The 14,862-nt window shown below is 40.2% G+C and overlaps 1 protein-coding gene across 1 annotated transcript in view; it reads right to left on the bottom strand.

Moving 5' to 3' along the window:
• Positions 1 to 14,862, bottom strand: part of Smarcc1 (SWI/SNF related, matrix associated, actin dependent regulator of chromatin subfamily c member 1) — a 110,038-nt gene that overhangs the window by 32,963 nt on the left and 62,213 nt on the right. Inside the window, exons 20-24 of the mRNA XM_021171250.2 lie at positions 11,651 to 11,909; positions 9,932 to 10,093; positions 5,150 to 5,205; positions 3,425 to 3,539; positions 1,479 to 1,633 (exon numbers count right to left, since the gene is read on the bottom strand). Of these exons, the coding sequence (XP_021026909.1) occupies positions 1,479 to 1,633; positions 3,425 to 3,539; positions 5,150 to 5,205; positions 9,932 to 10,093; positions 11,651 to 11,909 (747 nt within the window). The remainder of the gene's footprint in view (positions 1 to 1,478; positions 1,634 to 3,424; positions 3,540 to 5,149; positions 5,206 to 9,931; positions 10,094 to 11,650; positions 11,910 to 14,862) is intronic.

Genomic DNA, 14,862 nt, shown 5'->3' with positions numbered 1-14,862 from the left:
TATCCTGTCTCAAAATAATACAAACAAGCAAAACTCAACACAGTTCAGAGGCAAGGAGGCGATGTACCAATAATACGACAGGAAGGCATGAAAAGAGAAAACTTTACAATGACGGGACAAAATCAGAGGAAAGGGAGACAACAGATCTCACCTATATTAGTGCTTCTATGTACAACCATGCCTCAAAAATCACAAGAATGCTAGGCGTGGTGGTACACGCCTTTAATCCTGGAATCCGGAGGTAGAGGCAGGTTGGGGTAAAAAGGGTAAGAGAAAAAGCAATAATATAGATTTAAAAGTATCTTTGAGCACAGCATGATTAGTGCATGACTTTAGTCCCAGCATTGGGGAGGTAGAAGCAGCTGGATCTCTGTAAGTTCGAGGCCAGCCTGGTCTATGTAAGAGAGTCCAGGACAGCCAGGGCTCTATTACACAGAGAAACCCTATCTCCAAAAACCAAAAAGCCAAGAAAGCTATTTTTCTTGGAAAAATATGTGCAAGAATAAATATGCAGGATGTTCAGGTATTACAGTAAAGGCAGACATGTGCCTGGGTTGACATGAGTCCTGAGTCCTGCTGTGGCTTGTAAGGATGTCTCTGGGAAGAATTCCTCCAGGACTTCTCTCCACCTGCGTCAGGGGACCACAAACTCCAGAGAATTGATTTACCTGGAAATTTGCTATGAATCATACCTCACAGCTTCAACAGATTAAGTATGCACACTAGCAGAGTGGTTTGAAAGAACACTTGCACTCATGTGTGAGGTAATGCCCAAAAGATTTGATTAGGAATGCTCCAGAAACTACTGGTTCTTGAAATCTGGTAAATTATAATGGAAGGAAACCACTCAGGAAGAATGGATATAAAATTTAAAAATTTTCATATATTCATCTTTAGAATGTTTTAAAATGCTAAATTAACACTAAGCGTGGGAAAATAACATTTTCCTGTCTTCTTAAATATGCAGTGCAGCCGATACTCTGTTATAAATAGAAAAAAAACACCCCCAGAAAAGCTGGCAAATTCAAGAAGAAGCAGCTATTTTAGGTTCTCTCTTTTCAGTCTGTAATGTCAGGATGAAGTATTTATACAAAAAAGAAGATTTTGTCTTAAAAATCATAAATATTTCAATCTGGTAAAAATTATTGGAACACTGGTTCCACAGACAGTTTTCACAGACAAACTAAAAATGAAAAGATAAATGAGACCCTAAGGGGGAAAATTCAAACTATTCCTTCCACTGGTGGCCTTCACAAAGCTAAAGACAACAATGAATGAAAACCCATCCCCCACAGGACCGGATCTACTCTCAACACCCTGGTCGGTACAGCATGGGGATTTCTTAACCTAGAAATGCCATTCACAGCACAGCCATCCTGCTGGGAGGCAGGCTCTCTATACTCAATGTTCCCAATTAACTAAAACAATGGGACCATTCATGGCTCCATGCAGCATGGGAAGGGGCTGTAAGGGCAAACCTTGGCTTTAGTAGCAGCTGAGGCCAGAGCAGCTGCTGCGGCTGTGGCAACGTTTCCTTCCGAAATCTCGTGTTCCACTTTCTTCTTCCCAGCATCGCTTTCTCTTTCTTTACATGTATCAGTGAGCTCTTTGTTCTCTTCATTCTCCTTTTCTTCTGAAAATTATTTTTAAAAAAGCTTCATTAGAGTGTAACTGCCTTAGTGACCCATCTTAACCATTTCTCCCACATGATAAACCAGGGCTGACGTTATAGAGATTCCAACACCCTTTTCTACTGTTTAAAGAGTTTCAGTGAATCACCCCCTGCATTTAGGTATGCGTCCATGAGGATATTTTGGAAGTGACACACTTTGTCTCTGTGTCATTTTTCTCAGGATAGCTCCTTTGGATATAAGTGGTAACCTGGGAGAAACATACAGCCTAAGACTCATATATCTGTTCAACGGGCAGCAGAATGATCTGAGGACCACCCCTAAGTCTGAACAAAACCAGACAGGGAAATAGTATACCACAAGTCTGAGACAGACATGATAGGTTGTTACTGCAACAGACAGAATAAAGTGGCATGATTTGGACAGATGGAGTGACATGACACCTCTCCAAAAGAACAAGGGCGATAATAAACACAAGAGAATAGAGACAGACACAAACACAGACCAAAGGACAAAGGAATCTAAGTATCAGTCAACAATTTGCTTAACTGTCAAACGAAGAGAGAGAAAAAGTAGATACCAGAATAAGCACTGGTATCTAACTGTTAAATAAACCCGAGAATCATGATGGTATCGAACCTTTAACCTTTGTACTCTGGAGGACTGAAAAGTCAGCTTTTCTAGAGGCTTAGACTAAAGGACAGCAAGGACAAAGACTGCCTAAATTATAGACTCAACTTAAGGCTAGCTTGGTCAACTCAGTAATAGTCAGCCTTAAAAATTAAAAAAGAAACCACCAAGCAGGACCATGAATTTGGCCCAGTGGTACAGTGTGTAAAATACTGTAGGCTCAATTATTTCCCTTCACCGTAAATCCAAAGTCATTAAAAAATGTCAGCATAGTGGCAAAAGCCTACAATTCTCCTACTTGGGAAGAAGTGGCAGGAAGATCAGCAGTTCAAAACCAGCATCAGCTACAAAGCAAATTTCAGGTCAGCTTGGGCTATTCAAGGCACTCTCTTAAAACAACAGTCACGAGACTATCTCAAAGTGGTCAAGAGTATTAACTGGCAGTCCTTCCCAGGGCCACAGCTCGACTGAATGTCAGCACCTTATGTCAAGCTCATACAATTGTCAAGAACTCTAGTTCCAAGGGTCCAACACTCACTTCTGGCCTCCAAGGGCAATGCAGACAGGTGGTAAATAAACACGCACAATGTGGTACATAGACATGCACACAGGAAACACCCACGAACAGAGAATAAAGTCAATCTCAAGAACTTAAACATACCCCGGGAGTCGATGCATAACATCTCTGAGTTTGAGGACAACCTGGGTTACACTGTCTTTTGGTTTTTTTTTTTTTGGTTTTTCGAGACAGGGTTTCTCTGTATAGCCCTGGCTGTCCTGGAACTCAGTCTGTAGACCAGACTGGCCTCGAACTCAGAAATCCGCCTGCCTCTGCCTCCTGAGTGCTGGGATTAAAGGCGTGCAACAACACAACTGGCTGATTTTTCTTTTTAAATGTTTCCGTTGCATTTTTTTACTTGGGAGCACACATATGGCAAGCACTTGGTGGAAGGTGGTTCTTTCCGTCTACTGTTTGGGACCTGGAGATTGTCAAATAAGCATATTCCACAAATACTACTAACAATTAAAAAAAGTTGTTCTTAAAAAATAATAAGACATCTTTAAAGAAGGAGAGGGTATTTCTGTACCAATGACCAGAACTTCTCTATTGCCTTTGTACAGTTAAAAGAATTAACACTAAACCAAGCTCCGGCCCAAGTCACCTGGCTTGACATCCTCACTGACGTCACTATCTTGTTCCTTCTCACTGTTTTTTTCATTCTCTCGATCTTGTATTTTATCACCTTCATCCGATTCATTTTCCACTTTGTTTTCTGCCTAAAAGCCGTACAACAAGAGAGCAGAGGTAAGCAGGCAGCCTGTCAGGACTGAACCCATCTGAAGCTAACAACAGGATCATGGTTGTTGGCAAGCAATAGACTAGATTTGGAAGGGTCAGGTAAGGCAGACCTAAAGAGACTAATTCTGAGATACTTATTTGTAACCAACTGGAATCTTGGGTCTTCATGAGATACAACTCAAGCACATAGTGCCTGATGTTCCTGCAACCTCTGCTACTATAATACCCAAGGAATATCAAAGTAGCTAAACAATATTGTTTATTGATTAAAAAAAAAACATTAAGTGCCACACACACATGCACACACAGTAAATTTACTGCTCCCCCCATTTTCATGAGTATGACATACATGTATGTGCATGTATGTTTGTAGAACATATATGTGCACAGAGGCCTGTGGATGACATTAATAATCAACTCCCATCACTCTTCCACATTATTCAATGAAGTGGGGTTTCTTAAGTCATTTTGCTTGGGGATCCAATCTCTCTGCCTTCTGAGGCTAAAACTACAGATAGGCTAATGTAGGCTGGTTTTGTGTCAACTTGACAGAAGCTGGAGTTATCACAGAGAAAGGAGATTGATGCATTCAGTTGAAGAAATGCATCCATGAGATCCAACTGTAAGGCATTTCTCAATTACTGACTAAGGGTTGGAGGGCCCATTGTGGGTGGTACTATCCCTGTGCTGGCAGTCTTGGGTTCTATAAGAGAGCAGGCCGAGCAAACCAGGGGATGCAAGCCAGTAAACATCCCTCCATGGCCTCTGCATCAGCTCCTGCTTCCTGACCTGCTTGAGTTCCAGTCCTGACTTCCTTTGGTGATAAACAGCAGTGTGGAAGTATAAGCTGAATAAACCCTTTCCTCTCCAACTTGCTTCTTGGTCATGATGTTTGTGCAGGAATAGAAACCCTTACTAAGACAGGCTATCATAGGCACTGGGCATTTATGTGGGTTCCGGTGAGCCAAGTGACAAGTGTGACCACTCCAGCCCTCAATTAGTTGTTTTAAAGGGCTGGGAGCACTTGATGATCACTGGCAGAGGAAACCGTGATGAAATGATTTGTCAAGCCACTTACTGATGGCTTTAGTAACACAGCAACACCACAGAAGAGTGATTTGCTTTGGTGACTGAAGACCTTCTCAATGGTTCAACATCTGAGTATTCTGCAATTTCTGTGACCTTAGACAGACTACAGAAAGTCACACTACCACGGACTTGATGAGGCTATTTTAATAGTTAAACTGGAGAGGCTGGAGAGATGGCTCAACAATCAAGGAAACTGGCTACTGTACAGAAGACCCAGGAGGGATTCCTAGTGTCCACTTTGCAGCTTACACCCCCTGTAACCCTATCCCAGAGAAGCCCTCTTCTAGCTTCCTCAGGCACCAGGCTACAAGTGGGGCAAAGAGGACGGGCTGTGGAGGGAACTAGTGACACTAAGCTCTGCTAGACTGTAAGTCAAGTAAAAAACCCACTGGTAGTCCCCTGAACTGGACTTGACTTGACACATCACAGAATCTGAAAACCAGCATGGGTAGAAGGTGCTGTATTACTTTTGCTAAAGAGATATCTGAGTAGCCTTTACCTTTTCAGGCTGCTGACCATCAGCATCTGTTTCCATCTTCTCTTCTTCAGATCCTTCTACAAATGAAAGAATAAAAATAATATGGAAATAGGTAAAAATCAGTGTATTGTAAAACATCTGAAATGTTTTTCCAATTTTGTATATATAAATAGTAACCTGGTTTCTAAAGAAGTCAGACATAAATAACACATAGTTGACAAGTAAGTATAAAAGCATGAGAGTAACACTGTCAATTATGGCTGAAATGATGTTACTATTTTTTCTTAATCTAGTGCTGTTGATCATAATGATTTTTACTTGAGCAAACGCACTATGCTCACATGGATTTTTCTGTATATAAGGATATATTTTCTATACATAATAATTGGAAATGTTACAGAGTAAATGTAACTCATTTTATCTAACAGATATTTAATGTGTGCATAATCAGTAACGCACTATAAAAACACTGCTCAGGTCTGCATTTGCTGAAACCATAAGAGGACCTAACTCGGGCCAGTGAGAGCAAAAGTCACCGAGTCTGCCACAGCACACAGGGTCTGACCTGCCTCAGCCACGGAGGGACAAATGACGAAGGAACCATGAAAAAGAAAGCACATATAGTCAAAATAGCAGTAATTGTATATATGTGGCCCCAATTCAAGAGACGGAAAAAGGGTGATAATGTTGCTCTAGACTACCTAGGAAATACCTAGTACAGTTTCACAGGAATGAGCTAAGAGAATCTTTATTTTACATAACATGATTTTTTTTAAAACTAAGGTTTTTGCTGCTAGAATTGGAGGAAGAATATGATCTAAAGTCAATCTCTGGGATGGGGGTGTAGTAGGCAGATAATGTTATAGAAAATGAATATTGTTTAAAACAAACAAACAAAAAAAGGCAGGCAAAGGCAAACACTTGGTTTTTTTGGTTTTTTGAGATAAGGTCTCCCTGTGTAGCCCTGGCTGTTCTGGAGCTCGATCTATAGATCAGATTGGCCTTGAACTCAGATGTGCCTGCCTTTACCAACCAGTTCAGGCAAAAACTCTTAAACACTCTATAGATTAAATTTTTATATTACACTACTGTAAAAGCAAGTATTTATCAGCAATAAGAGGATTTTAACACTTTAAACTGGATTGTTTTTAAGAAAAACAATGCTCAAAGCTATTAATTAGGAAAACCGTTGTCTAGTTTTGGAACATGAATCCACCAATCTCCTTTTTTCCAGAATAATGCTCAAATAGCAGCTACCTGCCCAAAGACACAAGCACACAGTGCCAGAAGTAGCACCAAATCATGAAAACTCTAGAACCAGGACTTGAATGGAGACGTCTCATCAACACATAATCACTGTCAAAAAGTTAAACCCTGGTCAAATCAAGGTGGAAGAAGCAGAGAGTACCCTCTAATCCTTGCACAGGGTTGCCCAAAACCATAATCGGTTTGGTTCCAAGTCAATGTTCAACCCAGCCCGGAGCAACAGCACTAATTTGGACTTAGGGGCTTATGTGTTGCTTATTTGTGCTTTTTATTTTTTTAAAGGACAAGATCTCACTATGTAGCCATGGTTGGCCTAGAAGTTGACTATGTAGCCAGTCTGGCCAAAAGTCACACATATTTGCTTGTCTGCCTCCCCAGAACTGAGATTAAAGGTGTGCTACACTGAGGTCAGCTACATATTTGATCGAAAGATAGATAAAACAGTATTTTTTTTTTAAAATGAGGGCATAAAACTATTTTTTTTAAAACGAGGGCATAAAGATAGGAGTGAGGTATGTTAGGGTAGGAGAACTGGATCTGAAGTGTCAAAAAATGAGCAAGATTCATTATTTTTAAGAAAATTTCAAGTTAAAAGAAAATAAGTATATGGTAGCAGTGTAGAAATGACAACAGAGAATAACCACAAAAGATACCAAATGACGTTATAGCATAAATAAAACAAAAAAAAGTATGATGTTAACTCTATTAAAAAAAAAAAAAATCACTGCATTTTCAAAAGGACGAGCTGGTGATACTCTTATAGAGGAGATGGTTCCATTCCCAGCACTGATGCGGTGGCTCAAAACCATCCATAACTCCAGGTACAGGTAATCCAGTGTCCTCTTCTGTTGTGTCAGGGCACTAGGCATGCAGGAGGTGCACATATAGACATACAAGCAAAATCACATATTCACAGAATAAAATAAATCTAAACAAAACAATAAAACAAAAGTCTCCAAGAAAGCCAGGGAGGTGTGTATACACCTTTAACTGAAATACTGGGGAGGGAGAACCAGAGAAAGCTCTGTGGGTTTAAAATCTTTTCTCCAAAAACCAAAAAGCAATGAGTAACCAAATGGGAGAAAGCACATGCAAAACAGCTAATAAAGCATTCGTGTGCAAAATAAGCAGAAATGAGAACCAAAAGGAATCTGAGCAGAAGCCAAAATTAGCTCTTTCATGGATTGGTCCAGAAATAGCAAAGAGACTATACTTAAGTGAGGCCCAGAAAAGGCAAGCTCACAGAAGTGACATTGCATACTCACTCATCAGGAAGGACTCTCACACCAGGTAAAGTTGCAAGTCAAGTAAAAACTGACACACAAGCTTTGGGGGAAACTACATATCCTAACACACTGCTAACCACAGGATTTGTTTACACCCAAATTTACAAATGAGAAAGAATGTGTAAAGTTGGAGAATGTCAGTGTTCCAGATCTGAAGAACAAATCTGAGGAAGATACCATCAAGGGCAAAGCTGGTGATGTGGTCCATGGTCTTGCTATGTCACCTAATCCAAATATATGCCCAGGAACACTGTAGTTAAAAATCTGTATCAGAACTCTAGGAAGCATGGAAGAGTGTACATAGATGCTTTAAGTAAGAGACAAAGGCAATGATCCAAGCTGTCCATTAAGAATGGGTACCTAAACTGGATTGTAATCACACAGAACATATTTTAAGGAGTAGATTAAACAAACAGCTTCTTGGCTCTTATAACACATGGATAAATTGGAAAACAAAATACTGAACATAGAAAAAAATTCTCAAAATTCTAAATATTCCATATCTTACAACATCTAAAACCCAGCCAAAATCATACTTAACATATGTTGTTTAATTGCATCTATGTGATGAAAGCAATTTAAAAGTATACAGAACTTCACTTAAGATACAGGGCTTCTATTACTAAGACCAGAAGGTGAGATGAAAAAGGAGAAAGAGAATGATCAGTAATGCTCTGATCTTAGTTCAGATTTTAAACTGGGGCTTTTGGCTTGGGGTGCCGGCCCACACCTTTAATCACAGCACTCCAGAGGCAGAGCCAGAGGCAGGTGGATCTGTGAATCCAAGGCCAGGATTGTCCACATAATGAGACCTTGTCTCAAAACATACGAAGACCTACTAAGTTGATAAGATCAGAGAAGGCTAAACAGAAAATGTCACTAAAATCTTACCAAGTCCTTAATGGTTCCAGGGCTAGTTATAAACTATCTGGAAGACATTTAGACTGGGCTGGCTTTAAACTCAGTGATCCAGCTGCCCGGCCTTGTCACTAACACTCCTTAACCCTCTTGAACGGATCGAGTTGGCCCCTTGTCCACGTGAAGACAGACTTAAGACTTACACAAGATTGTTCAGGAGCTTACTGAACAATCTGCTAACTGTCAATCTTCCTGTTCATCCTGTTTGCCAAAACACATCAACATGCTAAAGATTCTCTAGGAATAAAGCTGTAAATAGTAAAGACTTGAGACCAAGAATATAAACAGGATTTACGATAAGATGTCTGACAGACCAGACAGACCTTCAGTGCCCACTGACTACTCACTCATTCCATCCTCTTGATGAAAGTTGTGTCCTTCAAAAAGGACAGAAACTGGTAAGATGGCTCAGTGGGGAGTGGCACCACCAAGTCTGACTGAGGGAGGAGCATGTGGCATGGGCACAGTGAGTGTGGTGCTACTGCACCCGGGCCACAGAGGAATGGTAAAGATGGATGCTGGGAGAAGTGAAGAGATGGCAAAGTGGTTAAGAGCACTCATCACTCTTTCAATGTATCAGAGTTTTTAGTTCCCAAAACCCACACTGGGTGGCTCAAATCTGCTTGTAATGCCTACTCCAAGGGCTCCTACACTGTCTTTCTGTAATCTACTGGCACCTGCACTCACTTGCACACACAAACATAAATATATATTTAAAAAATACATATTTTTAAAAAACTGATCTTAAAAAAAAACAAAACAACACTGATCTTCACTCTCTTAAGGTAGTTACTTAAGAAAAACATCTTTATCTCTACAAAATACATGCAACCTACTTCAGGTCCACAAAACCATTTTGCCTACAATCTAATTTAAAATAATTAAACAAAAGTAACTTAAAAACTAAATGTCCTTTACTTAGACACTTACATATTATACGGAGGCCTTAGATTAACAGTAGGTTGCATAATGGTACTGGGAAGAAATGTCTGGTCTTCTGGCCTCCGTGTACCTACGCATGGTTACAAGCATGTACTAACACTACATATATCACACACACACACAGACATATATACACACCATCAGCCGCATGTACTTAGTAACGGATGCGGCTTGGTTACCAGGTACCGTACTTAGCTCTTGCTTTCTCGGCACCAATCCCCCCTTGTCCACCCCACAAAAATATGAGGAGAAAAATATCATGTACTAAATCTTAGAGGCATGTTATATTGATCGTTTTGACTGCTTAGGTGTAAGCAAACCCTGTAATTTTACATACTGACAGGAAATACAAGCATCTATAAAGCGAATGTTGCACGCAGCAGTGACTCACCAAGCTTCTCTGGCTCGTCAGGCCCTGTGCCAGCAATACAGCTGCTCTCCAAGCCATAGGTGGGGTCCACCTTCCCAGAGGCTCTTGCGGCTTCCTGTACTTTCTTGACATGTGCTTCAACCAATTCCAGGGGCACTTCTTCTCGGACACGAGAAAACTCCTCTGATCCAAGATCACAGAGAAAATACCTTAATTTTGCATAGATATTTGCTCCTATGTGTGACTTATACAATCTGGCACAATAGCATCAGTTTGTTTACAGTGAGCTCATTGAGGCAAAATATAAAATGAATCAATCCAATCATTTCTCCAGGATTATATCCAAAGCATTATAATACCTTCTTCATTATACTTTAAAAATATGTGTAGAGATCTATTAGTAACAACTAAAATTTCAGTCATAATTTTACCACCCTGCTGGCTAGACTGGTAACTGTAAAAACACCATGGATCAAACAACCTTAAAAATATAAATCCTAGGGCTGCTGAGATGGCTCAGTGGGTAAGAGCACCCGACTGCTCTTCCAAAGGTCCAGAGTTCAAATCCCAGCAAACACATGGTGGCTCACAACCATCCGTAACGAGATCTGACGCCCTCTTCTGGAGTGTCTGAAGACAGCTACAGTGTACTTACATACAATAAATAAATAAATCTTAAAAAAAATAAATCCTATAACATAAAAAATTAAAATTAATATATTGCAAAAATATTAAGCAGCTTCCATTCTATAGCTCCACCAATATCCTAATGTCACAAAACACTTATTTTCCTTTATACATGTGTGAAAACAATGTGGATGTACATGTATGTTGATTGAGACAAGATCCACTGTAGTCCAAGCTGAACCTCAAACTCGTGACTCTTTTGCTTCTTCCTCCCAAAAGCTGCATTTCATAGGTGTATGCCAACATATCTAGATGCTCCTATAATTCTACAAATATTCTATAGGCCAGAAACAAGGTTTAGCCTGAATGGACACTTTTGGCCAGGCAGACAATCCAATTCATGAGACACTTGTAGTAGGAGAGAGATCAGCATCCCACTGCTAATCCCCTGACCTTTCAAGATCTATCATGGTGATCACACACACAAATAGACTTTAAAAAGTCAAAGAAAAACAATGTTCTTACAAACTGTATTTTCATACATTTTTTTTTTTTTTGAGACAGGGTTTCTCTGTGTAGCCCTGGCTGTCCTGGAACTCACTTTGTAGACCAGGCTGGCCTCAAACTCAGAAATCCTCTGCCTCCCGAGTGCTGGGATTAAAGGCATGCGCCACCACGCCCAGCCATACATTAATTTTTATGAAGCACATTATCTTTGTGACTTGTTTTTATGATTTATAAAACAGAAACATGAATTAACACAGCTGATATTCTTGTATGTATGTGCGGGAGTGAGCTTGTGTCTGGGTGTAAGTCTGCTGGCTCAGTCCAGTAGGCCTATCTACAGACTAGAGGCTGACATCAAAAAGCTTCTACCAGTTCGCCCTTCATCTCCGACAGGATGACTAGTGAGACCATCTATTTCTATCTCCCAGGAGAAATGCTATAAGCCTATCCTGGAACTTGCACCTTTTACATGGGCTTTGGAGATCCAAACTCAGATCCTCGCGCCTATGTAGCATAGAGTTTATACACCTGAGGCAGATCTAGTAATATTTAAATATGAGGCCAGACTTTAGTGCTGGAGAGGGAGCTTCCGCAAGAAGTACATACCCAAAGCTGCTTTTGCTGCAGCAGATGCTACACGAGGGTCAACAACAGATGCTAAAAAGGCAACAGTACTCATCACTGGGTTTCCCGACTGGCTGAAAGGGACAGGCTGGTAAGCTAGTGGCCCAAGAGAAGCATCTGAATTTTCAAGGTATGGGTCCTCAATGGGAAGCCTCAAAAAGTGGAGGATGCATTCGTCCTGAGTACGACTTCCAACATGTTCTGAGACTTTATTCCAATCATCCTTGTACATCTCCAGAGCCTAAGTGAAGACAGAAATAGATCGTTAATATCAAATAACAAGGAAGTAATACAGAAAAGAAGAAAAATGAAGGCAGTGCTCTTTATTGTGCTTCTGTGTGACAGGGTCTCACTATGTGATACAGACAGGTCTTAAACTGGCTTACAGGCTCTACTGCTCTATAAAAGGCATGCGAAACCAGACTTGCCAAGATTCTGCCAATAGTATTTCTAAAAAAATTTTGGTTAGTGATCTAGTTGTTGTGGCACATGCCTTTCAACCCCAGCCCTCTATAAATGAGACACAAGTTTTAAAGATAACAGAGTGGACAAGATGCTACTTCAAACTACTAACATAAATGATTATTTGTACATTAAGATAAAAAGGTAGAGCCGGGCGTGGTGGCGCACACCTTTAATCCCAGCACTCGAGAGGCAGAGGCAGGCGGATTTCTGAGTTCGAGGCCAGCCTGGTCTACAGAGTGAGTTCCAGGACAGCCAGGGCTACACAGAGAAACCCTGTCTTGAAAAACCAAAAAGATAAAAAGGTAACATAACAGCTGACCTTGTAATAAGTTGTCAATCAGGCAACAAAAAAATTAATATAATACTTTCATATTATAAAACAGTTTTTTAACTGGATCAATATTGTCTACTATAAAACTTCCAAAGAACCTACTCTGGGTGGTAGTTAATTACCACTAAATATCTAATTATGGGCTAAAAGTGTAACAGAAAACAAAAACAACGCTTATATTTCTCAAATAGCAGTGGACAATTTTAAATTGGAAAAATATTTCAAACGGTATTAAGATGAAATAAAAATAGAGTAAATTATGTATAAGACCAACATGACTCAAAGAGACAGAATGTAAAGACAGACAGGAAGGAGAGAGACAGACAGCTGCTTCACTAGATGGCGTTCTATCATCAATTCTTTCAAGCTGAATCATAACTTATCAAAAAGAGGGAAAGAAAGAAGGCAGAGAGGTGAAGTCACTGTTTAGTAGCCCAAATAATGCTAGGAGAAAGCAGACTCCCATGTTGTCCTGCACTCCACATAAATCATGTATACATACAAACACACCAAGGTCTACAAGACAGTGTGTGTGTGTGTGTGTATTTTTAAAAGATTTATTTATTTATATGAACACACTATAGCTGTCTTCACACACACCAGAAGAGGGCATCAGATCTCATTACAGATGGTTGTGAGCCACCATGTGGCTGGGAATACAACTCATGACTTCTGAAAGATCAGTCAGTGCTCTTAACCACTAAGCCATCTCTCCAGTCCCCAAGACAGTGTATTTTTAATAAAAATTTAGACTAATAGTAAAAGATTGAGAGGACAAAACAGACTGAGTCATAAAATTTAGACTTTTTGTAAAATTCCTGAAAAACATTCCAAACAAAACCAAAAACTAATTATGGTTATGAATGCATATGGTTAGATACAGAAAATATAGTAAGGAAATGTAAAGACCAAAATAACTTTTCTTTTTTTTGGTTTTTCGAGACAGGGTTTCTCTGTGTAGCCCTGGCTGTCCTGGAACTCACTCTGTAGACCAGGCTGGCCTCGAACTCAGAAATCCGCCTGCCTCTGCCTCCCAAGTGCTGGGATTAAAGGCGTGTGCCACCATCGCCCGGCCCAAAATAACTTTTCTTAACCTTTTAGGGTTTGCTAATGCTATTTCCTACCATGCTCTTTTTGGGGGTGGTGGTGGTAGGGGAGGGGATCTGGGATCTGAACAGAACTTTGTGTGTCCTAGGTAAAAGCTTTTCCTTACCTATTACAAATTTGGAGAATGTTTAAGTTAAACAAGTTCTCTCTCTTACCTTCATTAACTTCACAGTTCATCAATATCTATCTATCTATCTATCTATCTATCAAAACAAACAAAAAAAAAAAATCAAAGCAACCACACTTCCTCTTCCTGAGGCTGAGGAGTTCATCAGAACTCAAACACCACTCTAAGCTGTCTCGAAGATGTACAGTTACTTCGGTACTTAACACAACGAGCCACCTCACCCTTGCACCCATGCTGTTCCAAGGCAACTACCCTTTATCTAAGTCTGCACAGAGACTCTGCTGTGCATGTGTGTTGCACTGTAAACTGTACGTGCATATTTTTGGCCGTATGTGCCTCACTGGTGATTTCCTTAATGAAAATTATCTTGATCTGTAGTACCTATTACACTGCTAAATCAAAGTACCAACAAAAATTTATTATCGATCACAAGAACCTAGATTATCACAGAAAAGAAATCTAACTATCCTGCTAACACACCAATAATGAAACATTATATTCAGGGAAATATTTTTTTCCTATCACTAGAACTCAAAATCCAACAAGCTACCACTGAGGTAACTCCCAGTCATGACATTCAAATGTTTAAAAACGAAAGTATTATCTGCTCTGTTGGTTATTTGGCTCCCATAGACACATGTGTTTTAACGCTTGGTCCTTAGAGAGCAGCACGATTGGAGGTGGGGCCTTGTTGGAAGAAGTTTATCACTGTGGAGGAGGGCTTTGGGTGTCTTATATTAAAGCTAGCCCTGGTTTGGCAGTCTCATTCTATTGCCCGAGGATAGAGAGCTCTCTCAGCTCCTTCTCCAGCACCATATGTGTCCTGCATGCCACCATGCTTCTTGTTATGACAATAATGGATGTAAACCTTGGAAATTCAGCTCCAATTAAACGTTTTCCCTCTAAAAGTTGCTTAGTCATGGTGTCCCTTCACAGCAACAGAAGCTCTAATATATTTGCCAAAGATGAACTACATTCTTATTTGAAGAGCCAACATTCAGAGGGGAAAACTTCCACAGAGACAAGTTTTAAAATAAAAGATCTCCTCACACAGTGCAGATAAAAATCTGACGAGAGCTGGGCATGGTTGCGCTTGCCTTTAATCCCAGCACTCGGGAGGCAGAGGCAGGCGGATTTCTGAGTTCGAGGCCAGCCTGGTCTACA

Source organism: Mus caroli, chromosome 9, assembly GCF_900094665.2.
Source record: "Mus caroli chromosome 9, CAROLI_EIJ_v1.1, whole genome shotgun sequence".
In the NCBI taxonomy this organism is placed as follows: Eukaryota; Metazoa; Chordata; class Mammalia; order Rodentia; family Muridae; genus Mus; species Mus caroli.
The sequence above is the reverse complement of the archived record's forward strand: the minus strand, read 5'-3'. Positions and strand labels throughout refer to the sequence as shown.